The 27309-nt window shown below is 52.6% G+C and overlaps 4 protein-coding genes across 8 annotated transcripts; all 4 read right to left on the bottom strand.

Moving 5' to 3' along the window:
• Positions 1-4039: 4039 nt before the first annotated feature.
• On the bottom strand, positions 4040-4980 carry LOC123380679 (keratin-associated protein 5-6-like). Of its 2 annotated transcripts, XM_045039734.1 has the most exons (3): positions 4627-4980; positions 4316-4548; positions 4040-4171 (listed from the first exon to the last, which is right to left on the bottom strand). In XM_045039734.1, the coding sequence occupies exons 1-3, from the start codon at positions 4765-4767 to the stop codon at positions 4126-4128; spliced, it is 420 nt and encodes a 139-aa protein (XP_044895669.1). In that variant the 5' UTR covers positions 4768-4980; the 3' UTR covers positions 4040-4125. The 2 variants fall into 2 exon arrangements, with proteins under 2 accessions (XP_044895669.1, XP_044895668.1); XM_045039733.1 differs by having other exon boundaries at positions 4040-4969.
• A 5927-nt stretch (positions 4981-10907) lies between these two features.
• LOC123380675 (keratin-associated protein 5-6-like) lies at positions 10908-12149 on the bottom strand. Of its 2 annotated transcripts, XM_045039726.1 has the most exons (3): positions 11763-12149; positions 11452-11684; positions 10908-11307 (listed from the first exon to the last, which is right to left on the bottom strand). In XM_045039726.1, exons 1-3 carry the CDS (start codon positions 11901-11903, stop codon positions 11262-11264), a joined length of 420 nt encoding a protein of 139 aa, XP_044895661.1. In that variant the 5' UTR covers positions 11904-12149; the 3' UTR covers positions 10908-11261. The 2 variants fall into 2 exon arrangements, with proteins under 2 accessions (XP_044895661.1, XP_044895660.1); XM_045039725.1 differs by having other exon boundaries at positions 10908-12105.
• Positions 12150-18044: 5895 nt separating this feature from the next.
• LOC123380678 (keratin-associated protein 5-6-like) lies at positions 18045-19264 on the bottom strand. 2 transcript variants are annotated; one of them, XM_045039732.1, is made up of 3 exons: positions 18900-19264; positions 18589-18821; positions 18045-18444 (listed from the first exon to the last, which is right to left on the bottom strand). In XM_045039732.1, the coding sequence occupies exons 1-3, from the start codon at positions 19038-19040 to the stop codon at positions 18399-18401; spliced, it is 420 nt and encodes a 139-aa protein (XP_044895667.1). In that variant the 5' UTR covers positions 19041-19264; the 3' UTR covers positions 18045-18398. The 2 variants fall into 2 exon arrangements, with proteins under 2 accessions (XP_044895667.1, XP_044895666.1); XM_045039731.1 differs by having other exon boundaries at positions 18045-19244.
• Positions 19265-25413: 6149 nt separating this feature from the next.
• Positions 25414-26409, bottom strand: LOC123380677 (keratin-associated protein 5-6-like). 2 transcript variants are annotated; one of them, XM_045039730.1, is made up of 3 exons: positions 26043-26409; positions 25732-25964; positions 25414-25587 (listed from the first exon to the last, which is right to left on the bottom strand). In XM_045039730.1, the coding sequence occupies exons 1-3, from the start codon at positions 26181-26183 to the stop codon at positions 25542-25544; spliced, it is 420 nt and encodes a 139-aa protein (XP_044895665.1). In that variant the 5' UTR covers positions 26184-26409; the 3' UTR covers positions 25414-25541. The 2 variants fall into 2 exon arrangements, with proteins under 2 accessions (XP_044895665.1, XP_044895664.1); XM_045039729.1 differs by having other exon boundaries at positions 25414-26372.
• Between the last annotated feature and the right edge of the window lie 900 nt (positions 26410-27309).

Here is a 27309-nt window from a genome sequence, read left to right as displayed (position 1 = left end):
TTTGTTTGTTATGTGTGAATAGAGTGATACTAATTTTACATGCTAATTATGTATCCAGCCTACTATCTGAATGCATTTACATTCTGAGTATTTTTCATTTGATCTGTTTTTTTTTTTTTTTTTCATTTTAGATAGAGATAGAGATGCCATGAGCAGGGAAGGGACAGAGAGAGGGAGACACAGAATCCAAGGCAGGCTGAAGGCTCTGAACTGTCAGCCCAGAGCCCAATGTGGGGCTTGAACTCATGAACACAAGAGATCAGAACCTGAGTCATAGTAGGACACTCAACCAACTGAGCAACCCAGGTACCCCTGACCTGTTTTGTTTTTGTTTTTCTTACAGATATGCAATGGAATCACCTGTAAATAATGATAATTGTGCTTTCTCTTTTCAATTGTTATATTTTGTGTTTCATTCCCTTTAATAATTGTATTGGATAATGCCACTAAAGCAAGTAAAATAATATGGACAAAATGAGATCAGAGTAAATATTGCCAAGTTATCTTCAGAAAAAATAATTGCACCTGTTTTCCTCCCATCAGTAATGCACAGTTGGTTTTCAATTTCCCTACCTATTAAAGAAGAATCATGGAGAGGCAGGGTGCTTGGGTTAGAAATGTGTTTATTTAGGGGTATCACAAGGTCTAGTCTGGACCTTGGAAGACAAAAGAAGAAGGGGAAATTAGAATGAAGTACCAGAGTGGGACCTGGTGATGTGGGCTGGGGGTGTACCTCCTAGGGCTGGACTTCAGACACTGGACATGTGGTATCCCCAGACTCAGCCAAATCACAAGAATGGGGAGGGGACATGATGGTTCAGGAGATCAGGGTCCTGAGGGAAATGTAAGTATTGAGGAAAAAGAAAATTACTCTTCTCCAAGGGAATAGAGGAAGGGGATCTAGAATAGAAAAAAAGGCATGGGTAGATGCAATACTTCATACTCTGGAGAGCAAGCCACCAAGACTGCACATGTGGAATGTCAAATGTAGAAAAGACACATCTGGATCTACACGCAGACTGTGGTATGGGACACGGATCACATTCCAGATCCTGGAATTGTAGGAATCATGTGAAGGCCACGGCCACCCCCTCAGACCAAACATAGCAGCAAAGGGGACATGGCAGCTGGACTGGCAGCAGCAGGGCTTCAATGGAGTTGCTTCATTTTGAATCCCAATGACAATGTGCAGGGCTCTGGTTTCTCCACACCTTCCCCAGGATGTCTTATTGTCTGTCTTTTGGATCCTAGCCATCCTAGGCACTGGGATCTCCTTGTGGTTCTGATCTGCATTTCCCTGATTCCTAATAACATTGAGCATCTTCTCATTGGCTTATTCGCCAACCGTGTACCTTCTTGGACCAATGTCTATCCAGATCCAGTGCTCAATTGTTTTTTTCTTTTGTGTGTGTGTGTGTGTGTGGGGGGTTCATTCTTATTCATTGATTGGTTGCTGGATTGACTGGTTGATTTCGAGGAGTAAGAGTTTTGCCTATGTAACAGTGTTACATTTTGATGGCACCCAATTTGCCTGAGTTTTTCTTCCTGTGCTTTTTCTGTCGTATCTCAGAGCCATTGCCGAGAGAAGGTCTCAAAGACGTAAGCCAGGATTTCTCCTGAGAGTTTTATAGTGCATCGTTTTAACTTTGATGCTAAAATGCTTGATCCAGATAGAAGGATTTTTGTTGTTGTTGTTGTTGTATTTGTTGTTGTTGTTGATGTTGTTTTCTTATATGATGGGATGTAAAGATGCAACTTCATTCTTTTGAAAGTGGATTTCTAGGTGTGTCAGCACTCGTTATGGAAAAGACTCTTGCATTGATTGTTTTGGCACTCTGGGTGAAAGTCAGTGGAACATAAGTTCAAGGGCTCGTCTTCATACCGTCCATTCTATGGCACTGATCTGTGAGTCTATCCTTCTGGCAGCACCACAGTGCTTCCATCGCTGTAGCCGTGCAGCACCCATTGCCATTGGGATGTGTGAGTCCCCCACCGTTGAGTTTCTTTGGCTAGATTGTTTTCGTTACCCGACATCCCTTTCATTCATTTCCGCATCCATCGTCATAGGAAAGTTAGGGTCAGATGGTCAATTTCTGCGAAAAGCAACATTGGATTTTGATAGTGGTTGCATTGAATCTGCAGATCATGATTTGCAGTGTTGTCATTTTCACCATATTCTGTCTTCTGATCCATGAACGTTGGATGCCTTTGTATTTAATGTACTCTTCTATACCTTCTTTCAGTGCTGTTTTGCAGTCTTCAGGATGTCAGTCTTGCACATTTTTTGTTCCGTTCATTCTTTTTTCTTAAAGTGTAATTATTAAATTACTTTGAGTGAGACAGAGAGAGAGAGAGAGAGAGAGAGAGAGAGAGAGAGAGAGGGAGAGGGAGGGAGGGAGGGAGATGGAGAGAGAGAGAGAATCGCATGCAGGCTCGATACTGTCAGCATGGAGCCCGACTGGAGGATCCAACTCACAACTTGAGCGTCACAACTTGAGCGAAAATCAAGAGTGGGACGCTAGACTGACTGAGCCCCCCAGGTGCCCCTTCAAGTATATTCTTAAGCATTTGTTCTTTTTGAGGACATTGTTTTCTGAATTTCAATGATGATTCTTCATTGCTCGTGTCTAGAAATACAGCTGATTGTTGTATATTGCGGATGGATCGTGCAACCCACTGAGTTGATGTATGATTGTGGTGTGTGTGTGTGTGTGTGTGTGTGTGTGCGTGCGCGCACGCGCGCGTGTGCGTGCAAGTCTTAGGTTCTTTTGTTTGTGCAAGATTATGTGTTCTGTGAAGAGACCTACTTTTCCTTCTTCGTTTCCTACATGGATGCCTTTTACGTCCTTGTCTTGCCTTATTACCCTGGGTAGACCTTGAGTGCAATGTTGAGTAGATGTGGTGAATGTGGACATTCTTTCCTGTCCCTGACCTTCAAAGGAGATTCCAGGCTTTCAGTGGGACGTGTGGTGGCAGCTGTGGCTGTTTGGTAGATCCTTTGATCGGGTCGAGGACATTGCCTTCTGTTCCATCCTGTGTGGAACCAACGCTGTGATGTCTGTGAGCCCAGAGATGGAAAGAGTGCTCGTCAGTCTGTGCCGAGACACCCTGCCTCTGGTGTCTGAAAACGGCACCGTTTCTCCTTTTGTCATCCGGAACACCTGAGGAACACAGCCCATTTTGAAGTCACTGCCCTCTCTCTAGGCTTGGCTCCTGCTCTGCGGCCTGGATGGGCGCAGACACCACTCATGGGATGCCTTGCGAAGCAGATCATGGCATGGGGAAGGAGCAGCCTCCACGATTCCAACAAAGTGTGAATCCCATGGAGGCTCAGCTGTCTGGGCTCCCTTAAGCCTGATAAGAACGACTCTTTTACATTCAGTCGTCTCTTCCTGACTTATTGACTCATTCCTCCATGCGTGTAGTGAGTCGTTCCTGATTGAATTCCACAAACGTATGTGCAGCGAGCAGTGAGCCAACAGTGGAGTGACAGCAGTGAAGATGTGGGAAGCAGTGGTCCCTTAAGAAGTGAGATGAGGGACACACGGTGTGTTTTGCAAGTGAGACCGCGGATGGAAGGAAACCGCCACACGAAGACCAAGACTTATGGGGGGAGAGTTTATTGACCACTTATGGGGGTGGTGCAGCAAGACCCATTGGATCTTAACACACCTGTGTTAGTGAGGCAGCTTCCTGGAGACATTGCGACGCCAATGCCATCAAGCTCCTAGCAAGCAGACGAGAGCACGGATGTGGTGCTTTGACACAGAGAATGATGAGAGAGGGGGATCTGAGCCACGTCCTGGCCCTGTGGGCCTTTTGCAGGTAGTGTGGCTCAGGCGTGAAGGCATGGCAGTAGGAGAGGCCAAAGGGCCTGCAGGATGGGATCGCCTTTGTCGGGAATGTGTATGAGAGTAGTCCATTGCTTTGCCACAAGGGCTGGGGGCAAAGTCTAAGCCAAGACACCGGAGGGATCCAGCAAGTGGAGAGGAAGTGTTTGGGGGGCGGGCTTTGTGTGTGTGTGTGTGTGTGTTTTTTAGGGGGGGGTGTAACCAGGATGTACCTATAGTCACTTGAGGGCAAGCACAGGTCTTTCGGAGTTCCCTGAGGCCATCAGCCAGAGCCTCAGACCTTGCACTGGCAGCAAACGGGGACACAGCAGCTGGATTGGCTGCAGGAGGACCCACAGCCGGAAGAGCAGCAGCAGGGCTTGCAGCAGCAGGATTGGCAGCAGCAGGGCTTGCAGCAGCTGGACTGGCAGCAGCAGGGCTTGCAGCAGCTGGACTGGCAGCAGCAGGGCTTGCAGCAGCTGGACTGGCAGCAGCAGGGCTTGCAGCAGCTGGACTGGCAGCAGCAGGGCTTGCAGCAGCTGGACTGGCAGCAGCTGGACTGGCAGCAGCAGGGCTTGCAGCAGCTGGACTGGCAGCAGCCACAGGAGCCACAGGAGCCACAGCCCCCCTTGGAGCCCCCACAGGAGCCACAGCCCCCCTTGGAGCCCCCACAGGAGCCACAGCCCCCCTTGGAGCCCCCACAGGAGCCACAGCCCCCCTTGGAGCCCCCACAGGAGCCACAGCCTCCCTTGGAGCCCCCACACGAGCCGCCGCTGGAACAGGCACAGGCTGGCACACAGCAGCACACGGGCTTGCAGCAGCACACGGGCTTGCAGCAGCACACGGGCACACAGCAGCTGGAGCCGCAGCCCCCACAGCTGGAGCCGCAGCCCCCACAGCTGGAGCCACAGCCTCCAGAACAGCCACAGCAGCCCATGTTTCTGGTGGGTTTTGGGCGGAGTCGGTCAGAGATGCAGGTGCAGAGGGGAGGTGTTCAGGTGTGGAGTCTCCTGGGCCGGGGGCCCTGTATATACCTGCCAGGGTCAGGTGAGAGGCTGACACACTGTCACTTCCTGGTTCCTGTTTGTGCCACTTTGCAGCGGACAAAGGATGAGTATTTTTCAGAATTTCATCATGACCATGTGATTGTATTGACCAGAACGTCTTTGGTGGGTTTTGCCTTTTCCCCAGCGCCCGACTTGCATCACGTGACGGGCTTGTGTTTCAGAGTTTGCAGGGAGACGGAAGCAGCGCCTCGGAGCCCTGGTGGTCCCACCCTGACCCGATTCGTGACCCTCAACAGTCTTGGCATGATTCCAAAGAGCACATGACCGGTGGGCTCAGGGTGTGGAGAGTGTGGGAAGCAGAAAGCCACCGTGGCGGTGGGCAGTGGGAAGGGCCCTTCCTGTCCATCTCCGGGCAGGAGGTGCTTATGGGCATTCGGAGCCGGTGGCGCCCACGGTTCTGGGCTGGGACCCTGATGGCGGAGCCTGGGCTACTCAGGGTCCTCCTTGAATTGCCTCGTGGGAGTTCTGCTTTGACTGAAATCGCGGGGCAGGGTGGTGCTGAGAGATGCCTTGAGCCAGCTCCTGTGCTCCCGAGGTGCCCTGCCTTCCTTCTATGGTTCGGAGCCGCCCGATTGCCCTGTGGGCATCAGGATCCATCCGTGCTATCAGTACGACGCCCCTTGTTTGCCTGTAGACCCCGAGGCACGAGGAGCCCAAAGTGGCCGGGTGGCCGCCTCACCTCCAGTCCAGCGGAATGGTCGTGTGTCCGTGCTGGAAGCCTTTCTCCCTCCGCAACCAAGAGCTTCAGGCCAGCGGCGCATGAGGTCCCGGCGACTGGAGAGAAGAACCACTTTGCTAGCGGGTCAGCAGGAAAAAGAGTGAGGAGGATGTGGTAGGAATCACCGGCCGTGCGTCTTTCAGGTCCTTGACGCCGATGCTCTCCGTAGAGTCCCTCAGGAGTGTAGCGCAACCCACCGTTCCTAGCCTGTCCCCTTGGGGTCTGGTGGCTCGCCCTGGCCTCGCCCGCCATTACAGCCCTCAACGCGTGGACCAGGGAACCACGCGTGAGAACAACGGTTTCTGCCCCGGAAGATTCGGATGGCTTGCGGGCTGGATATCAATATTCCATTTGCTCGCGTGACAGTTGAAAACACTTGGCTGTACATCGTTCCAAGGGCGACTTACACATATGTGGCATAAATGTGTCTTGTGGAGGCCGAGAGCCCCCTCTTCGGAAAGATAAAATCAAAAGAATACGACAAAGCTAAGACTCCCTGCCAAAGGGACGCAGGGCTCAAGTCTGAGCAACGCGAAGAGAAATGCCCTGCAGGCCCTTAGGCTTAAGTATCTATGCCACCGCCTTTATTAGTTTGACAAATTCCCTTCAAATTTTAAACCACGCGTGCAAAGTCGATAGCTTTGGTTTCTCTTTTGCGTGTCTAGGTCTCGGTTGGGCGTGTTCCTTTCCTTCCCCACCCTGTCCCGCCCCCCCCCCCCCCCCCCGCCAGGCATTTTTCTGTCCTTCAGGCTTGGGAAGTTTCCATTGACCTGCCTGAGTTCACGGAGTGCGTGCACACCGTGTCCGGTCAGCTGATGGGTCCATCAAAGCCTTTCTTCGCCTTTGGCACAGTGCCTTTGATCTCTAGCCCTTTCTGGGAATCTGTGGTAGGATTTCCTGTCGCTGCTTCCGTCACCCGTTTCCTCTCGGAGGTGTCCTGAGAGGCTCAGCGTGTCAATCATATTTATTTTAACTTCCTCGTCTGATCATTGCCTGCCGTGCCTGGGTCTGGCTGTGATGCCCGCTCTGTGTCTCCCAGCTGAGCTCTTTGTCTGTTAGTATGCCTTGTACTTTGATGTCGAAAGCGGGACGTGATGCACCGGGGAAGAGGAATGGTGGTACCTAGGCCTGGAGGGGTGTGTTAATAAGGGCTGGGGGTGAGGGGATGTTCTTCGTCTTTTAGTGACCTGGCCTGCAACCTTTACTAGGCGGCCTCAGTCGGTCCCCACCACGCCCCCGCCGCCAGCCGGGCTGCCACCCCGCCGCCAGGTGGTCATGAATCAGCCTGGGACTGGAGCTGAGTATTTCCTCCCCTCCAGGTCACTGGGCTCTGATTAAACCCCAGCAACGTTGGGCTTGGTCAAACCATGTATCCTGAGGGCAGACCTCAGGAAGGTGGGGACGTGCTCTGGCATAATTCTACATGTCTCCTTCCATGCTCCCTCTGGCCCAAAGCGTGAGGGGAGTTTTGGAGTGTGTCCCCGTGGAGATGTTAGCTCTCGGGCATGTCTGCACTGAGGTTGGCTTACCCTCTGTTTCTGTAAGTTGTGATTCTCTGTCTCTGCCCCTCTGTCTCTCCAACACAGGGCGGGGCGTGGGGGGGCATGCAGCAGGATGCCCTGTGACCTCGGTTCTTTGGTGGATCTGACAAGGGCTGCTGGTTTTTTCAGTGGAGCCTTTTCTTGGTGGGTGGAGGGGCGTGGCCACCTCCAAGCTCCTCCCATGCTCTGCAGGCATGGCTTCCCTCCTGAAGACGCTTTCACATCCTATCACAATGAAACCCTCTTCTAGCATGTCATGTCCACGGACCAAAGAAATACAGCCGTAGAATATATTAAATGTCAGCTTCTGGGAAATACTTTGGTGCCGTCTTGAATATTCCTTAGGGGGGTTCATGACGTTTGCCCTGAAATGGGAATCTGCAGTCCATGACTAAAAGGCGCACCTTCGATGGCAATCCCAAGGTGGTTTGGGAAGATTCTTAACCGTGGACGAGTTTCTTCCCCATAGAAGAGGATGCCCAAACAACGTCACGTCACATGAATTTGAGAATGGAGACCTACTCCGTATGTGATAAAATTCAGCCTTTGACGTGTGCAATTGAGTGGTGTTTGGTCGATTCGCAAAGTGATACAAGCATCACTTGTGACTCGTTCCAGAACATGTTCATGGCCCCCCAAACACAACTCCGTAACGCGAGCACGTGGTATCCATTCGTCCCTTCCCACCCAGCCCCCAGAACATACTGATCTAGAATGATTCTTCATTGCTAGTGTAGATGGCTTTGTGGACACTGTCAGAGAAATGGGGTCGTATAGTATGTGGCCTTTTGCGTGTGTCTCCTTTCACTTAGCATACGGTTTTCAACGTTTTTGTTTGTTTCTTTGTTTGATTAGCATGTATCAGAGCTTTATACCCTTCGAAAACGAGCTAAGTAAGATCCCATGCCATGGATAGACCAGTTTGTTTACCCACGCATCAGTTGACGGACATTTGGTTATTTCCCCGTGGCGGCCTTTGTGAAGAATGCTACTACGCGACGTAGCACACGAATTTTTGCATGCTGTACGTTCTCTCTTCTCTTGGGGATATATCTAGCAGTGCAATTTCTGAGTCGCATGGAATCTCTACTTAACACGTGGGGAGCCGTCAACCTCTTTTGCAAAGCAGTTGCCTCCATTTGAGTCCCATCGGCAACGCGCGGGGCTCTGGTTTCTCCACACCTTCCCCAGGACGTCTTATTGTCTGTCTTTTGGATCCTAGCCATCCTAGGCACTGGGATCTCCTTGTGGTTCTGATCTGCATTTCCCTGATTCCTAACAACGTTGAGCATCTTCTCATTGGCTTATTCGCCAACCGTGTACCTTCTTGGACCAATGTCTATCCAGATCCAGTGCTCAATTGTTTTTTTCTTTTGTGTGTGTGTGTGTGTGTGTGTGTGTGTGTGTGGAGGGGGGTTCATTCTTATTCATTGATTGGTTGCTGGATTGACTGGTTGATTTCGAGGAGTAAGAGTTTTGCCTATGTAACAGTGTTACATTTTGATGGCACCCAATTTGCCTGAGTTTTTCTTCCTGTGCTTTTTCTGTCGTATCTCAGAGCCATTGCCGAGAGAAGGTCTCAAAGACGTAACCCAGGATTTCTCCTGAGAGTTTTATAGTGCATCGTTTTAACTTTGATGCTAAAATGCTTGATCCAGATAGAAGGATTTTTGTTGTTGTTGTTGTTGTATTTGTTGTTGTTGTTGATGTTGTTTTCTTATATGATGGGATGTAAAGATGCAACTTCATTCTTTTGAAAGTGGATTTCTAGGTGTGTCAGCACTCGTTATGGAAAAGACTCTTGCATTGATTGTTTTGGCACTCTGGGTGAAAGTCAGTGGAACGTAAGTTCAAGGGCTCGTCTTCATACCGTCCATTCTATGGCACTGATCTGTGAGTCTATCCTTCTGGCAGCACCACAGTGCTTCCATCGCTGTAGCCGTGCAGCACCCATTGCCATTGGGATGTGTGAGTCCCCCACCGTTGAGTTTCTTTGGCTAGATTGTTTTCGTTACCCGACATCCCTTTCATTCATTTCCGCATCCATCGTCATAGGAAAGTTAGGGTCAGATGGTCAATTTCTGCGAAAAGCAACATTGGATTTTGATAGTGGTTGCATTCAATCTGCAGATCATGATTTGTAGTGTTGTCATTTTCACCATATTCTGTCTTCTGATCCATGAACGTTGGATGCCTTTGTATTTAATGTACTCTTCTATACCTTCTTTCAGTGCTGTTTTGCAGTCTTCAGGATGTCAGTCTTGCACATTTTTCGTTCCGTTCATTCTTTTTTCTTAAAGTGTAATTATTAAATTACTTTGAGTGAGACAGAGAGAGAGAGAGAGAGAGAGAGAGAGAGAGAGAGGGAGAGGGAGGGAGGGAGATGGAGAGAGAGAGAGAATCGCATGCAGGCTCGATACTGTCAGCATGGAGCCCGACTGGAGGATCCAACTCACAACTTGAGCGTCACAACTTGAGTGAAAATCAAGAGTGGGACGCTAGACTGACTGAGCCCCCCAGGTGCCCCTTCAAGTATATTCTTAAGCATTTGTTCTTTTTGAGGACATTGTTTTCTGAATTTCAATGATGATTCTTCATTGCTCGTGTCTAGAAATACAGCTGATTGTTGTATATTGCGGATGGATCGTGCAACCCACTGAGTTGATGTATGATTGTGGTGTGTGTGTGTGTGTGTGTGTGTGTGTGTGCGTGCGCGCACGCGCGCGTGTGCGTGCACGTCTTAGGTTCTTTTGTTTGTGCAAGATTATGTGTTCTGTGAAGAGACCTACTTTTCCTTCTTTGTTTCCCACATGGATGCCTTTTACGTCCTTGTCTTGCCTTATTACCCTGGGTAGACCTTGAGTGCAATGTTGAGTAGATGTGGTGAATGTGGACATCCTTTCCTGTCCCTGACCTTCAAAGGAAATTCCAGGCTTTCAGTGGGACGTGTGGTGGCAGCTGTGGCTGTTTGGTAGATCCTTTGATCGGGTCGAGGACATCGCCTTCTGTTGCATCCTGTGTGGAACCAACGCTGTGATGTCTGTGAGCCCAGAGATGGAAAGAGTGCTCGTCAGTCTGTGCCGAGACACCCTGCCTCTGGTGTCTGAAAACGGCACCGTTTCTCCTTTTGTCATCCGGAACACCTGAGGAACACAGCCCATTTTGAAGTCACTGCCCTGTCTCTAGGCTTGGCTCCTGCTCTGCGGCCTGGATGGGCGCAGACACCACTCATGGGATGCCTTGCGAAGCAGATCATGGCATGGGGAAGGAGCAGCCTCCACGATTCCAACAAAGTGTGAATCCCACGGAGGCTCAGCTGTCTGGGCTCCCTTAAGCCTGATAAGAACGACTCTTTTACATTCAGTCGTCTCTTCCTGACTTATTGACTCATTCCTCCATGCGTGTAGTGAGTCGTTCCTGATTGAATTCCACAAACGTATGTGCAGCGAGCAGTGAGCCAACAGTGGAGTGACAGCAGTGAAGATGTGGGGAGCAGTGGTCCCTTAAGAAGTGAGATGAGGGACACACGGTGTGTTTTGCAAGTGAGACCGCGGATGGAAGGAAACCGCCACACGAAGACCAAGACTTATGGGGGGAGAGTTTATTGACCACTTATGGGGGTGGTGCAGCAAGACCCATTGGATCTTAACACACCTGTGTTAGTGAGGCAGCTTCCAGGAGACATTGCGACGCCAATGCCATCAAGCTCCTAGCAAGCAGACGAGAGCACGGATGTGGTGCTCTGACACAGAGAATGATGAGAGAGGGGGATCTGAGCCACGTCCTGGCCCTGTGGGCCTTTTGCAGGTAGTGTGGCTCAGGCGTGAAGGCATGGCAGTAGGAGAGGCCAAAGGGCCTGCAGGATGGGATCGCCTTTGTCGGGAATGTGTATGAGAGTAGTCCATTGCTTTGCCACAAGGGCTGGGGGCAAAGTCTAAGCCAAGACACCGGAGGGATCCAGCAAGTGGAGAGGAAGTGTTTGGGGGGCGGGCTTTGTGTGTGTGTGTGTGTTTTTTTTTGGGGGGGGTGTAACCAGGATGTACCTATAGTCACTTGAGGGCAAGCACAGGTCTTTCGGAGTTCCCTGAGGCCATCAGCCAGAGCCTCAGACCTTGCACTGGCAGCAAACGGGGACACAGCAGCTGGATTGGCTGCAGGAGGACCCACAGCCGGAAGAGCAGCAGCAGGGCTTGCAGCAGCAGGACTGGCAGCAGCAGGGCTTGCAGCAGCTGGACTGGCAGCAGCAGGGCTTGCAGCAGCTGGACTGGCAGCAGCAGGGCTTGCAGCAGCTGGACTGGCAGCAGCAGGGCTTGCAGCAGCTGGACTGGCAGCAGCAGGGCTTGCAGCAGCTGGACTGGCAGCAGCTGGACTGGCAGCAGCAGGGCTTGCAGCAGCTGGACTGGCAGCAGCCACAGGAGCCACAGGAGCCACAGCCCCCCTTGGAGCCCCCACAGGAGCCACAGCCCCCCTTGGAGCCCCCACAGGAGCCACAGCCCCCCTTGGAGCCCCCACAGGAGCCACAGCCCCCCTTGGAGCCCCCACAGGAGCCACAGCCTCCCTTGGAGCCCCCACACGAGCCGCCGCTGGAACAGGCACAGGCTGGCACACAGCAGCACACGGGCTTGCAGCAGCACACGGGCTTGCAGCAGCACACGGGCACACAGCAGCTGGAGCCGCAGCCCCCACAGCTGGAGCCGCAGCCCCCACAGCTGGAGCCACAGCCTCCAGAACAGCCACAGCAGCCCATGTTTCTGGTGGGTTTTGGGCGGAGTCGGTCAGAGATGCAGGTGCAGAGGGGAGGTGTTCAGGTGTGGAGTCTCCTGGGCCGGGGGCCCTGTATATACCTGCCAGGGTCAGGTGAGAGGCTGACACACTGTCACTTCCTGGTTCCTGTTTGTGCCACTTTGCAGCGGACAAAGGATGAGTATTTTTCAGAATTTCATCATGACCATGTGATTGTATTGACCAGAACGTCTTTGGTGGGTTTTGCCTTTTCCCCAGCGCCCGACTTGCATCACGTGACGGGCTTGTGTTTCAGAGTTTGCAGGGAGACGGAAGCAGCGCCTCGGAGCCCTGGTGGTCCCACCCTGACCCGATTCGTGACCCTCAACAGTCTTGGCATGATTCCAAAGAGCACATGACCGGTGGGCTCAGGGTGTGGAGAGTGTGGGAAGCAGAAAGCCACCGTGGCGGTGGGCAGTGGGAAGGGCCCTTCCTGTCCATCTCCGGGCAGGAGGTGCTTATGGGCATTCGGAGCCGGTGGCGCCCACGGTTCTGGGCTGGGACCCTGATGGCGGAGCCTGGGCTACTCAGGGTCCTCCTTGAATTGCCTCGTGGGAGTTCTGCTTTGACTGAAATCGCGGGGCAGGGTGGTGCTGAGAGATGCCTTGAGCCAGCTCCTGTGCTCCCGAGGTGCCCTGCCTTCCTTCTATGGTTCGGAGCCGCCCGATTGCCCTGTGGGCATCAGGATCCATCCGTGCTATCAGTACGACGCCCCTTGTTTGCCTGTAGACCCCGAGGCACGAGGAGCCCAAAGTGGCCGGGTGGCCGCCTCACCTCCAGTCCAGCGGAATGGTCGTGTGTCCGTGCTGGAAGCCTTTCTCCCTCCGCAACCAAGAGCTTCAGGCCAGCGGCGCATGAGGTCCCGGCGACTGGAGAGAAGAACCACTTTGCTAGCGGGTCAGCAGGAAAAAGAGTGAGGAGGATGTGGTAGGAATCACCGGCCGTGCGTCTTTCAGGTCCTTGACGCCGATGCTCTCCGTAGAGTCCCTCAGGAGTGTAGCGCAACCCACCGTTCCTAGCCTGTCCCCTTGGGGTCTGGTGGCTCGCCCTGGCCTCGCCCGCCATTACAGCCCTCAACGCGTGGACCAGGGAACCACGCGTGAGAACAACGGTTTCTGCCCCGGAAGATTCGGATGGCTTGCGGGCTGGATATCAATATTCCATTTGCTCGCGTGACAGTTGAAAACACTTGGCTGTACATCGTTCCAAGGGCGACTTACACATATGTGGCATAAATGTGTCTTGTGGAGGCCGAGAGCCCCCTCTTCGGAAAGATAAAATCAAAAGAATACGACAAAGCTAAGACTCCCTGCCAAAGGGACGCAGGGCTCAAGTCTGAGCAACGCGAAGAGAAATGCCCTGCAGGCCCTTAGGCTTAAGTATCTATGCCACCGCCTTTATTAGTTTGACAAATTCCCTTCAAATTTTAAACCACGCGTGCAAAGTCGATAGCTTTGGTTTCTCTTTTGCGTGTCTAGGTCTCGGTTGGGCGTGTTCCTTTCCTTCCCCACCCTGTCCCGCCACCCCCCCCCCCCCCCGCCAGGCATTTTTCTGTCCTTCAGGCTTGGGAAGTTTCCATTGACCTGCCTGAGTTCACGGAGTGCGTGCACACCGTGTCCGGTCAGCTGATGGGTCCATCAAAGCCTTTCTTCGCCTTTGGCACAGTGCCTTTGATCTCTAGCCCTTTCTGGGAATCTGTGGTAGGATTTCCTGTCGCTGCTTCCGTCACCCGTTTCCTCTCGGAGGTGTCCTGAGAGGCTCAGCGTGTCAATCATATTTATTTTAACTTCCTCGTCTGATCATTGCAAAGTCCCTGCCGTGCCTGGGTCTGGCTGTGATGCCCGCTCTGTGTCTCCCAGCTGAGCTCTTTGTCTGTTAGTATGCCTTGTACTTTGATGTCGAAAGCGGGACGTGATGCACCGGGGAAGAGGAATGGTGGTACCTAGGCCTGGAGGGGTGTGTTAATAAGGGCTGGGGGTGAGGGGATGTTCTTCGTCTTTTAGTGACCTGGCCTGCAACCTTTACTAGGCGGCCTCAGTCGGTCCCCACCACGCCCCCGCCGCCAGCCGGGCTGCCACCCCGCCGCCAGGTGGTCATGAATCAGCCTGGGACTGGAGCTGAGTATTTCCTCCCCTCCAGGTCACTGGGCTCTGATTAAACCCCAGCAACGTTGGGCTTGGTCAAACCATGTATCCTGAGGGCAGACCTCAGGAAGGTGGGGACGTGCTCTGGCATAATTCTACATGTCTCCTTCCATGCTCCCTCTGGCCCAAAGCGTGAGGGGAGTTTTGGAGTGTGTCCCCGTGGAGATGTTAGCTCTCGGGCATGTCTGCACTGAGGTTGGCTTACCCTCTGTTTCTGTAAGTTGTGATTCTCTGTCTCTGCCCCTCTGTCTCTCCAACACAGGGCGGGGCGTGGGGGGGCATGCAGCAGGATGCCCTGTGACCTCGGTTCTTTGGTGGATCTGACAAGGGCTGCTGGTTTTTTCAGTGGAGCCTTTTCTTGGTGGGTGGAGGGGCGTGGCCACCTCCAAGCTCCTCCCATGCTCTGCAGGCATGGCTTCCCTCCTGAAGACGCTTTCACATCCTATCACAATGAAACCCTCTTCTAGCATGTCATGTCCACGGACCAAAGAAATACAGCCGTAGAATATATTAAATGTCAGCTTCTGGGAAATACTTTGGTGCCGTCTTGAATATTCCTTAGGGGGGTTCATGACGTTTGCCCTGAAATGGGAATCTGCAGTCCATGACTAAAAGGCGCACCTTCGATGGCAATCCCAAGGTGGTTTGGGAAGATTCTTAACCGTGGACGAGTTTCTTCCCCATAGAAGAGGATGCCCAAACAACGTCACGTCACATGAATTTGAGAATGGAGACCTACTCCGTATGTGATAAAATTCAGCCTTTGACGTGTGCAATTGAGTGGTGTTTGGTCGATTCGCAAAGTGATACAAGCATCACTTGTGACTCGTTCCAGAACATGTTCATGGCCCCCCAAACACAACTCCGTAACGCGAGCACGTGGTATCCATTCGTCCCTTCCCACCCAGCCCCCAGAACATACTGATCTAGAATGATTCTTCATTGCTAGTGTAGATGGCTTTGTGGACACTGTCAGAGAAATGGGGTCGTATAGTATGTGGCCTTTTGCGTGTGTCTCCTTTCACTTAGCATACGGTTTTCAACGTTTTTGTTTGTTTCTTTGTTTGATTAGCATGTATCAGAGCTTTATACCCTTCGAAAACGAGCTAAGTAAGATCCCATGCCATGGATAGACCAGTTTGTTTACCCACGCATCAGTTGACGGACATTTGGTTATTTCCCCGTGGCGGCCTTTGTGAAGAATGCTACTACGCGACGTAGCACACGAATTTTTGCATGCTGTACGTTCTCTCTTCTCTTGGGGATATATCTAGCAGTGCAATTTCTGAGTCGCATGGAATCTCTACTTAACACGTGGGGAGCCGTCAACCTCTTTTGCAAAGCAGTTGCCTCCATTTGAGTCCCATCGGCAACGCGCGGGGCTCTGGTTTCTCCACACCTTCCCCAGGACGTCTTATTGTCTGTCTTTTGGATCCTAGCCATCCTAGGCACTGGGATCTCCTTGTGGTTCTGATCTGCATTTCCCTGATTCCTAACAACGTTGAGCATCTTCTCATTGGCTTATTCGCCAACCGTGTACCTTCTTGGACCAATGTCTATCCAGATCCAGTGCTCAATTGTTTTTTTCTTGTGTGTGTGTGTGTGTGTGTGTGTGTGTGTGTGGAGGGGGGTTCATTCTTATTCATTGATTGGTTGCTGGATTGACTGGTTGATTTCGAGGAGTAAGAGTTTTGCCTATGTAACAGTGTTACATTTTGATGGCACCCAATTTGCCTGAGTTTTTCTTCCTGTGCTTTTTCTGTCGTATCTCAGAGCCATTGCCGAGAGAAGGTCTCAAAGACGTAACCCAGGATTTCTCCTGAGAGTTTTATAGTGCATCGTTTTAACTTTGATGCTAAAATGCTTGATCCAGATAGAAGGATTTTTGTTGTTGTTGTTGTTGTATTTGTTGTTGTTGTTGATGTTGTTTTCTTATATGATGGGATGTAAAGATGCAACTTCATTCTTTTGAAAGTGGATTTCTAGGTGTGTCAGCACTCGTTATGGAAAAGACTCTTGCATTGATTGTTTTGGCACTCTGGGTGAAAGTCAGTGGAACGTAAGTTCAAGGGCTCGTCTTCATACCGTCCATTCTATGGCACTGATCTGTGAGTCTATCCTTCTGGCAGCACCACAGTGCTTCCATCGCTGTAGCCGTGCAGCACCCATTGCCATTGGGATGTGTGAGTCCCCCACCGTTGAGTTTCTTTGGCTAGATTGTTTTCGTTACCCGACATCCCTTTCATTCATTTCCGCATCCATCGTCATAGGAAAGTTAGGGTCAGATGGTCAATTTCTGCGAAAAGCAACATTGGATTTTGATAGTGGTTGCATTCAATCTGCAGATCATGATTTGTAGTGTTGTCATTTTCACCATATTCTGTCTTCTGATCCATGAACGTTGGATGCCTTTGTATTTAATGTACTCTTCTATACCTTCTTTCAGTGCTGTTTTGCAGTCTTCAGGATGTCAGTCTTGCACATTTTTCGTTCCGTTCATTCTTTTTTCTTAAAGTGTAATTATTAAATTACTTTGAGTGAGACAGAGAGAGAGAGAGAGAGAGAGAGAGAGAGAGAGAGAGAGAGGAGAGGGAGGGAGATGGAGAGAGAGAGAGAATCGCATGCAGGCTCGATACTGTCAGCATGGAGCCCGACTGGAGGATCCAACTCACAACTTGAGCGTCACAACTTGAGTGAAAATCAAGAGTGGGACGCTAGACTGACTGAGCCCCCCAGGTGCCCCTTCAAGTATATTCTTAAGCATTTGTTCTTTTTGAGGACATTGTTTTCTGAATTTCAATGATGATTCTTCATTGCTCGTGTCTAGAAATACAGCTGATTGTTGTATATTGCGGATGGATCGTGCAACCCACTGAGTTGATGTATGATTGTGGTTGTGTGTGTGTGTGTGTGTGTGTGTGTGCGCGCACGCGCGCGTGTGCGTGCACGTCTTAGGTTCTTTTGTTTGTGCAAGATTATGTGTTCTGTGAAGAGACCTACTTTTCCTTCTTTGTTTCCCACATGGATGCCTTTTACGTCCTTGTCTTGCCTTATTACCCTGGGTAGACCTTGAGTGCAATGTTGAGTAGATGTGGTGAATGTGGACATCCTTTCCTGTCCCTGACCTTCAAAGGAAATTCCAGGCTTTCAGTGGGACGTGTGGTGGCAGCTGTGGCTGTTTGGTAGATCCTTTGATCGGGTCGAGGACATCGCCTTCTGTTGCATCCTGTGTGGAACCAACGCTGTGATGTCTGTGAGCCCAGAGATGGAAAGAGTGCTCGTCAGTCTGTGCCGAGACACCCTGCCTCTGGTGTCTGAAAACGGCACCGTTTCTCCTTTTGTCATCCGGAACACCTGAGGAACACAGCCCATTTTGAAGTCACTGCCCTGTCTCTAGGCTTGGCTCCTGCTCTGCGGCCTGGATGGGCGCAGACACCACTCATGGGATGCCTTGCGAAGCAGATCATGGCATGGGGAAGGAGCAGCCTCCACGATTCCAACAAAGTGTGAATCCCACGGAGGCTCAGCTGTCTGGGCTCCCTTAAGCCTGATAAGAACGACTCTTTTACATTCAGTCGTCTCTTCCTGACTTATTGACTCATTCCTCCATGCGTGTAGTGAGTCGTTCCTGATTGAATTCCACAAACGTATGTGCAGCGAGCAGTGAGCCAACAGTGGAGTGACAGCAGTGAAGATGTGGGGAGCAGTGGTCCCTTAAGAAGTGAGATGAGGGACACACGGTGTGTTTTGCAAGTGAGACCGCGGATGGAAGGAAACCGCCACACGAAGACCAAGACTTATGGGGGGAGAGTTTATTGACCACTTATGGGGGTGGTGCAGCAAGACCCATTGGATCTTAACACACCTGTGTTAGTGAGGCAGCTTCCAGGAGACATTGCGACGCCAATGCCATCAAGCTCCTAGCAAGCAGACGAGAGCACGGATGTGGTGCTCTGACACAGAGAATGATGAGAGAGGGGGATCTGAGCCACGTCCTGGCCCTGTGGGCCTTTTGCAGGTAGTGTGGCTCAGGCGTGAAGGCATGGCAGTAGGAGAGGCCAAAGGGCCTGCAGGATGGGATCGCCTTTGTCGGGAATGTGTATGAGAGTAGTCCATTGCTTTGCCACAAGGGCTGGGGGCAAAGTCTAAGCCAAGACACCGGAGGGATCCAGCAAGTGGAGAGGAAGTGTTTGGGGGGCGGGCTTTGTGTGTGTGTGTGTGTGTTTTTTTGGGGGGGGTGTAACCAGGATGTACCTATAGTCACTTGAGGGCAAGCACAGGTCTTTCGGAGTTCCCTGAGGCCATCAGCCAGAGCCTCAGACCTTGCACTGGCAGCAAACGGGGACACAGCAGCTGGATTGGCTGCAGGAGGACCCACAGCCGGAAGAGCAGCAGCAGGGCTTGCAGCAGCAGGACTGGCAGCAGCAGGGCTTGCAGCAGCTGGACTGGCAGCAGCAGGGCTTGCAGCAGCTGGACTGGCAGCAGCAGGGCTTGCAGCAGCTGGACTGGCAGCAGCAGGGCTTGCAGCAGCTGGACTGGCAGCAGCAGGGCTTGCAGCAGCTGGACTGGCAGCAGCTGGACTGGCAGCAGCAGGGCTTGCAGCAGCTGGACTGGCAGCAGCCACAGGAGCCACAGGAGCCACAGCCCCCCTTGGAGCCCCCACAGGAGCCACAGCCCCCCTTGGAGCCCCCACAGGAGCCACAGCCCCCCTTGGAGCCCCCACAGGAGCCACAGCCCCCCTTGGAGCCCCCACAGGAGCCACAGCCTCCCTTGGAGCCCCCACACGAGCCGCCGCTGGAACAGGCACAGGCTGGCACACAGCAGCACACGGGCTTGCAGCAGCACACGGGCTTGCAGCAGCACACGGGCACACAGCAGCTGGAGCCGCAGCCCCCACAGCTGGAGCCGCAGCCCCCACAGCTGGAGCCACAGCCTCCAGAACAGCCACAGCAGCCCATGTTTCTGGTGGGTTTTGGGCGGAGTCGGTCAGAGATGCAGGTGCAGAGGGGAGGTGTTCAGGTGTGGAGTCTCCTGGGCCGGGGGCCCTGTATATACCTGCCAGGGTCAGGTGAGAGGCTGACACACTGTCACTTCCTGGTTCCTGTTTGTGCCACTTTGCAGCGGACAAAGGATGAGTATTTTTCAGAATTTCATCATGACCATGTGATTGTATTGACCAGAACGTCTTTGGTGGGTTTTGCCTTTTCCCCAGCGCCCGACTTGCATCACGTGACGGGCTTGTGTTTCAGAGTTTGCAGGGAGACGGAAGCAGCGCCTCGGAGCCCTGGTGGTCCCACCCTGACCCGATTCGTGACCCTCAACAGTCTTGGCATGATTCCAAAGAGCACATGACCGGTGGGCTCAGGGTGTGGAGAGTGTGGGAAGCAGAAAGCCACCGTGGCGGTGGGCAGTGGGAAGGGCCCTTCCTGTCCATCTCCGGGCAGGAGGTGCTTATGGGCATTCGGAGCCGGTGGCGCCCACGGTTCTGGGCTGGGACCCTGATGGCGGAGCCTGGGCTACTCAGGGTCCTCCTTGAATTGCCTCGTGGGAGTTCTGCTTTGACTGAAATCGCGGGGCAGGGTGGTGCTGAGAGATGCCTTGAGCCAGCTCCTGTGCTCCCGAGGTGCCCTGCCTTCCTTCTATGGTTCGGAGCCGCCCGATTGCCCTGTGGGCATCAGGATCCATCCGTGCTATCAGTACGACGCCCCTTGTTTGCCTGTAGACCCCGAGGCACGAGGAGCCCAAAGTGGCCGGGTGGCCGCCTCACCTCCAGTCCAGCGGAATGGTCGTGTGTCCGTGCTGGAAGCCTTTCTCCCTCCGCAACCAAGAGCTTCAGGCCAGCGGCGCATGAGGTCCCGGCGACTGGAGAGAAGAACCACTTTGCTAGCGGGTCAGCAGGAAAAAGAGTGAGGAGGATGTGGTAGGAATCACCGGCCGTGCGTCTTTCAGGTCCTTGACGCCGATGCTCTCCGTAGAGTCCCTCAGGAGTGTAGCGCAACCCACCGTTCCTAGCCTGTCCCCTTGGGGTCTGGTGGCTCGCCCTGGCCTCGCCCGCCATTACAGCCCTCAACGCGTGGACCAGGGAACCACGCGTGAGAACAACGGTTTCTGCCCCGGAAGATTCGGATGGCTTGCGGGCTGGATATCAATATTCCATTTGCTCGCGTGACAGTTGAAAACACTTGGCTGTACATCGTTCCAAGGGCGACTTACACATATGTGGCATAAATGTGTCTTGTGGAGGCCGAGAGCCCCCTCTTCGGAAAGATAAAATCAAAAGAATACGACAAAGCTAAGACTCCCTGCCAAAGGGACGCAGGGCTCAAGTCTGAGCAACGCGAAGAGAAATGCCCTGCAGGCCCTTAGGCTTAAGTATCTATGCCACCGCCTTTATTAGTTTGACAAATTCCCTTCAAATTTTAAACCACGCGTGCAAAGTCGATAGCTTTGGTTTCTCTTTTGCGTGTCTAGGTCTCGGTTGGGCGTGTTCCTTTCCTTCCCCACCCTGTCCCGCCACCCCCCCCCCCCCCCCCGCCAGGCATTTTTCTGTCCTTCAGGCTTGGGAAGTTTCCATTGACCTGCCTGAGTTCACGGAGTGCGTGCACACCGTGTCCGGTCAGCTGATGGGTCCATCAAAGCCTTTCTTCGCCTTTGGCACAGTGCCTTTGATCTCTAGCCCTTTCTGGGAATCTGTGGTAGGATTTCCTGTCGCTGCTTCCGTCACCCGTTTCCTCTCGGAGGTGTCCTGAGAGGCTCAGCGTGTCAATCATATTTATTTTAACTTCCTCGTCTGATCATTGCAAAGTCCCTGCCGTGCCTGGGTCTGGCTGTGATGCCCGCTCTGTGTCTCCCAGCTGAGCTCTTTGTCTGTTAGTATGCCTTGTACTTTGATGTCGAAAGCGGGACGTGATGCACCGGGGAAGAGGAATGGTGGTACCTAGGCCTGGAGGGGTGTGTTAATAAGGGCTGGGGGTGAGGGGATGTTCTTCGTCTTTTAGTGACCTGGCCTGCAACCTTTACTAGGCGGCCTCAGTCGGTCCCCACCACGCCCCCGCCGCCAGCCGGGCTGCCACCCCGCCGCCAGGTGGTCATGAATCAGCCTGGGACTGGAGCTGAGTATTTCCTCCCCTCCAGGTCACTGGGCTCTGATTAAACCCCAGCAACGTTGGGCTTGGTCAAACCATGTATCCTGAGGGCAGACCTCAGGAAGGTGGGGACGTGCTCTGGCATAATTCTACATGTCTCCTTCCATGCTCCCTCTGGCCCAAAGCGTGAGGGGAGTTTTGGAGTGTGTCCCCGTGGAGATGTTAGCTCTCGGGCATGTCTGCACTGAGGTTGGCTTACCCTCTGTTTCTGTAAGTTGTGATTCTCTGTCTCTGCCCCTCTGTCTCTCCAACACAGGGCGGGGCGTGGGGGGGCATGCAGCAGGATGCCCTGTGACCTCGGTTCTTTGGTGGATCTGACAAGGGCTGCTGGTTTTTTCAGTGGAGCCTTTTCTTGGTGGGTGGAGGGGCGTGGCCACCTCCAAGCTCCTCCCATGCTCTGCAGGCATGGCTTCCCTCCTGAAGACGCTTTCACATCCTATCACAATGAAACCCTCTTCTAGCATGTCATGTCCACGGACCAAAGAAATACAGCCGTAGAATATATTAAATGTCAGCTTCTGGGAAATACTTTGGTGCCGTCTTGAATATTCCTTAGGGGGGTTCATGACGTTTGCCCTGAAATGGGAATCTGCAGTCCATGACTAAAAGGCGCACCTTCGATGGCAATCCCAAGGTGGTTTGGGAAGATTCTTAACCGTGGACGAGTTTCTTCCCCATAGAAGAGGATGCCCAAACAACGTCACGTCACATGAATTTGAGAATGGAGACCTACTCCGTATGTGATAAAATTCAGCCTTTGACGTGTGCAATTGAGTGGTGTTTGGTCGATTCGCAAAGTGATACAAGCATCACTTGTGACTCGTTCCAGAACATGTTCATGGCCCCCCAAACACAACTCCGTAACGCGAGCACGTGGTATCCATTCGTCCCTTCCCACCCAGCCCCCAGAACATACTGATCTAGAATGATTCTTCATTGCTAGTGTAGATGGCTTTGTGGACACTGTCAGAGAAATGGGGTCGTATAGTATGTGGCCTTTTGCGTGTGTCTCCTTTCACTTAGCATACGGTTTTCAACGTTTTTGTTTGTTTCTTTGTTTGATTAGCATGTATCAGAGCTTTATACCCTTCGAAAACGAGCTAAGTAAGATCCCATGCCATGGATAGACCAGTTTGTTTACCCACGCATCAGTTGACGGACATTTGGTTATTTCCCCGTGGCGGCCTTTGTGAAGAATGCTACTACGCGACGTAGCACACGAATTTTTGCATGCTGTACGTTCTCTCTTCTCTTGGGGATATATCTAGCAGTGCAATTTCTGAGTCGCATGGAATCTCTACTTAACACGTGGGGAGCCGTCAACCTCTTTTGCAAAGCAGTTGCCTCCATTTGAGTCCCATCGGCAACGCGCGGGGCTCTGGTTTCTCCACACCTTCCCCAGGACGTCTTATTGTCTGTCTTTTGGATCCTAGCCATCCTAGGCACTGGGATCTCCTTGTGGTTCTGATCTGCATTTCCCTGATTCCTAACAACGTTGAGCATCTTCTCATTGGCTTATTCGCCAACCGTGTACCTTCTTGGACCAATGTCTATCCAGATCCAGTGCTCAATTGTTTTTTTCTTGTGTGTGTGTGTGTGTGTGTGTGTGTGTGTGTGTGTGTGGAGGGGGGTTCATTCTTATTCATTGATTGGTTGCTGGATTGACTGGTTGATTTCGAGGAGTAAGAGTTTTGCCTATGTAACAGTGTTACATTTTGATGGCACCCAATTTGCCTGAGTTTTTCTTCCTGTGCTTTTTCTGTCGTATCTCAGAGCCATTGCCGAGAGAAGGTCTCAAAGACGTAACCCAGGATTTCTCCTGAGAGTTTTATAGTGCATCGTTTTAACTTTGATGCTAAAATGCTTGATCCAGATAGAAGGATTTTTGTTGTTGTTGTTGTTGTATTTGTTGTTGTTGTTGATGTTGTTTTCTTATATGATGGGATGTAAAGATGCAACTTCATTCTTTTGAAAGTGGATTTCTAGGTGTGTCAGCACTCGTTATGGAAAAGACTCTTGCATTGATTGTTTTGGCACTCTGGGTGAAAGTCAGTGGAACGTAAGTTCAAGGGCTCGTCTTCATACCGTCCATTCTATGGCACTGATCTGTGAGTCTATCCTTCTGGCAGCACCACAGTGCTTCCATCGCTGTAGCCGTGCAGCACCCATTGCCATTGGGATGTGTGAGTCCCCCACCGTTGAGTTTCTTTGGCTAGATTGTTTTCGTTACCCGACATCCCTTTCATTCATTTCCGCATCCATCGTCATAGGAAAGTTAGGGTCAGATGGTCAATTTCTGCGAAAAGCAACATTGGATTTTGATAGTGGTTGCATTCAATCTGCAGATCATGATTTGTAGTGTTGTCATTTTCACCATATTCTGTCTTCTGATCCATGAACGTTGGATGCCTTTGTATTTAATGTACTCTTCTATACCTTCTTTCAGTGCTGTTTTGCAGTCTTCAGGATGTCAGTCTTGCACATTTTTCGTTCCGTTCATTCTTTTTTCTTAAAGTGTAATTATTAAATTACTTTGAGTGAGACAGAGAGAGAGAGAGAGAGAGAGAGAGAGAGAGAGAGAGAGAGGGAGGGAGATGGAGAGAGAGAGAGAATCGCATGCAGGCTCGATACTGTCAGCATGGAGCCCGACTGGAGGATCCAACTCACAACTTGAGCGTCACAACTTGAGTGAAAATCAAGAGTGGGACGCTAGACTGACTGAGCCCCCCAGGTGCCCCTTCAAGTATATTCTTAAGCATTTGTTCTTTTTGAGGACATTGTTTTCTGAATTTCAATGATGATTCTTCATTGCTCGTGTCTAGAAATACAGCTGATTGTTGTATATTGCGGATGGATCGTGCAACCCACTGAGTTGATGTATGATTGTGGTTGTGTGTGTGTGTGTGTGTGTGTGTGTGCGCGCGCACGCGCGCGTGTGCGTGCACGTCTTAGGTTCTTTTGTTTGTGCAAGATTATGTGTTCTGTGAAGAGACCTACTTTTCCTTCTTTGTTTCCCACATGGATGCCTTTTACGTCCTTGTCTTGCCTTATTACCCTGGGTAGACCTTGAGTGCAATGTTGAGTAGATGTGGTGAATGTGGACATCCTTTCCTGTCCCTGACCTTCAAAGGAAATTCCAGGCTTTCAGTGGGACGTGTGGTGGCAGCTGTGGCTGTTTGGTAGATCCTTTGATCGGGTCGAGGACATCGCCTTCTGTTGCATCCTGTGTGGAACCAACGCTGTGATGTCTGTGAGCCCAGAGATGGAAAGAGTGCTCGTCAGTCTGTGCCGAGACACCCTGCCTCTGGTGTCTGAAAACGGCACCGTTTCTCCTTTTGTCATCCGGAACACCTGAGGAACACAGCCCATTTTGAAGTCACTGCCCTGTCTCTAGGCTTGGCTCCTGCTCTGCGGCCTGGATGGGCGCAGACACCACTCATGGGATGCCTTGCGAAGCAGATCATGGCATGGGGAAGGAGCAGCCTCCACGATTCCAACAAAGTGTGAATCCCACGGAGGCTCAGCTGTCTGGGCTCCCTTAAGCCTGATAAGAACGACTCTTTTACATTCAGTCGTCTCTTCCTGACTTATTGACTCATTCCTCCATGCGTGTAGTGAGTCGTTCCTGATTGAATTCCACAAACGTATGTGCAGCGAGCAGTGAGCCAACAGTGGAGTGACAGCAGTGAAGATGTGGGGAGCAGTGGTCCCTTAAGAAGTGAGATGAGGGACACACGGTGTGTTTTGCAAGTGAGACCGCGGATGGAAGGAAACCGCCACACGAAGACCAAGACTTATGGGGGGAGAGTTTATTGACCACTTATGGGGGTGGTGCAGCAAGACCCATTGGATCTTAACACACCTGTGTTAGTGAGGCAGCTTCCAGGAGACATTGCGACGCCAATGCCATCAAGCTCCTAGCAAGCAGACGAGAGCACGGATGTGGTGCTCTGACACAGAGAATGATGAGAGAGGGGGATCTGAGCCACGTCCTGGCCCTGTGGGCCTTTTGCAGGTAGTGTGGCTCAGGCGTGAAGGCATGGCAGTAGGAGAGGCCAAAGGGCCTGCAGGATGGGATCGCCTTTGTCGGGAATGTGTATGAGAGTAGTCCATTGCTTTGCCACAAGGGCTGGGGGCAAAGTCTAAGCCAAGACACCGGAGGGATCCAGCAAGTGGAGAGGAAGTGTTTGGGGGGCGGGCTTTGTGTGTGTGTGTGTGTGTTTTTTTTGGGGGGGGTGTAACCAGGATGTACCTATAGTCACTTGAGGGCAAGCACAGGTCTTTCGGAGTTCCCTGAGGCCATCAGCCAGAGCCTCAGACCTTGCACTGGCAGCAAACGGGGACACAGCAGCTGGATTGGCTGCAGGAGGACCCACAGCCGGAAGAGCAGCAGCAGGGCTTGCAGCAGCAGGACTGGCAGCAGCAGGGCTTGCAGCAGCTGGACTGGCAGCAGCAGGGCTTGCAGCAGCTGGACTGGCAGCAGCAGGGCTTGCAGCAGCTGGACTGGCAGCAGCAGGGCTTGCAGCAGCTGGACTGGCAGCAGCAGGGCTTGCAGCAGCTGGACTGGCAGCAGCTGGACTGGCAGCAGCAGGGCTTGCAGCAGCTGGACTGGCAGCAGCCACAGGAGCCACAGGAGCCACAGCCCCCCTTGGAGCCCCCACAGGAGCCACAGCCCCCCTTGGAGCCCCCACAGGAGCCACAGCCCCCCTTGGAGCCCCCACAGGAGCCACAGCCCCCCTTGGAGCCCCCACAGGAGCCACAGCCTCCCTTGGAGCCCCCACACGAGCCGCCGCTGGAACAGGCACAGGCTGGCACACAGCAGCACACGGGCTTGCAGCAGCACACGGGCTTGCAGCAGCACACGGGCACACAGCAGCTGGAGCCGCAGCCCCCACAGCTGGAGCCGCAGCCCCCACAGCTGGAGCCACAGCCTCCAGAACAGCCACAGCAGCCCATGTTTCTGGTGGGTTTTGGGCGGAGTCGGTCAGAGATGCAGGTGCAGAGGGGAGGTGTTCAGGTGTGGAGTCTCCTGGGCCGGGGGCCCTGTATATACCTGCCAGGGTCAGGTGAGAGGCTGACACACTGTCACTTCCTGGTTCCTGTTTGTGCCACTTTGCAGCGGACAAAGGATGAGTATTTTTCAGAATTTCATCATGACCATGTGATTGTATTGACCAGAACGTCTTTGGTGGGTTTTGCCTTTTCCCCAGCGCCCGACTTGCATCACGTGACGGGCTTGTGTTTCAGAGTTTGCAGGGAGACGGAAGCAGCGCCTCGGAGCCCTGGTGGTCCCACCCTGACCCGATTCGTGACCCTCAACAGTCTTGGCATGATTCCAAAGAGCACATGACCGGTGGGCTCAGGGTGTGGAGAGTGTGGGAAGCAGAAAGCCACCGTGGCGGTGGGCAGTGGGAAGGGCCCTTCCTGTCCATCTCCGGGCAGGAGGTGCTTATGGGCATTCGGAGCCGGTGGCGCCCACGGTTCTGGGCTGGGACCCTGATGGCGGAGCCTGGGCTACTCAGGGTCCTCCTTGAATTGCCTCGTGGGAGTTCTGCTTTGACTGAAATCGCGGGGCAGGGTGGTGCTGAGAGATGCCTTGAGCCAGCTCCTGTGCTCCCGAGGTGCCCTGCCTTCCTTCTATGGTTCGGAGCCGCCCGATTGCCCTGTGGGCATCAGGATCCATCCGTGCTATCAGTACGACGCCCCTTGTTTGCCTGTAGACCCCGAGGCACGAGGAGCCCAAAGTGGCCGGGTGGCCGCCTCACCTCCAGTCCAGCGGAATGGTCGTGTGTCCGTGCTGGAAGCCTTTCTCCCTCCGCAACCAAGAGCTTCAGGCCAGCGGCGCATGAGGTCCCGGCGACTGGAGAGAAGAACCACTTTGCTAGCGGGTCAGCAGGAAAAAGAGTGAGGAGGATGTGGTAGGAATCACCGGCCGTGCGTCTTTCAGGTCCTTGACGCCGATGCTCTCCGTAGAGTCCCTCAGGAGTGTAGCGCAACCCACCGTTCCTAGCCTGTCCCCTTGGGGTCTGGTGGCTCGCCCTGGCCTCGCCCGCCATTACAGCCCTCAACGCGTGGACCAGGG

Source organism: Felis catus, chromosome D1 (genome assembly GCF_018350175.1).
Source record: "Felis catus isolate Fca126 chromosome D1, F.catus_Fca126_mat1.0, whole genome shotgun sequence".
NCBI lineage: Eukaryota > Metazoa > Chordata > Mammalia > Carnivora > Felidae > Felis > Felis catus.
The sequence above is the reverse complement of the archived record's forward strand: the minus strand, read 5'-3'. Positions and strand labels throughout refer to the sequence as shown.

What these genes read in the sequence shown, in the direction of transcription:
- LOC123380677 (XM_045039729.1), bottom strand. Translation starts at nt 26,183, where the DNA reads ATGGGCTGCTGTGGCTGTTCTGGAGGCTGTGGCTCCAGCTGTGGGGGC.
- LOC123380678 (XM_045039731.1), bottom strand. Translation starts at nt 19,040, where the DNA reads ATGGGCTGCTGTGGCTGTTCTGGAGGCTGTGGCTCCAGCTGTGGGGGC.
- LOC123380679 (XM_045039733.1), bottom strand. Translation starts at nt 4,767, where the DNA reads ATGGGCTGCTGTGGCTGTTCTGGAGGCTGTGGCTCCAGCTGTGGGGGC.
- LOC123380675 (XM_045039725.1), bottom strand. Translation starts at nt 11,903, where the DNA reads ATGGGCTGCTGTGGCTGTTCTGGAGGCTGTGGCTCCAGCTGTGGGGGC.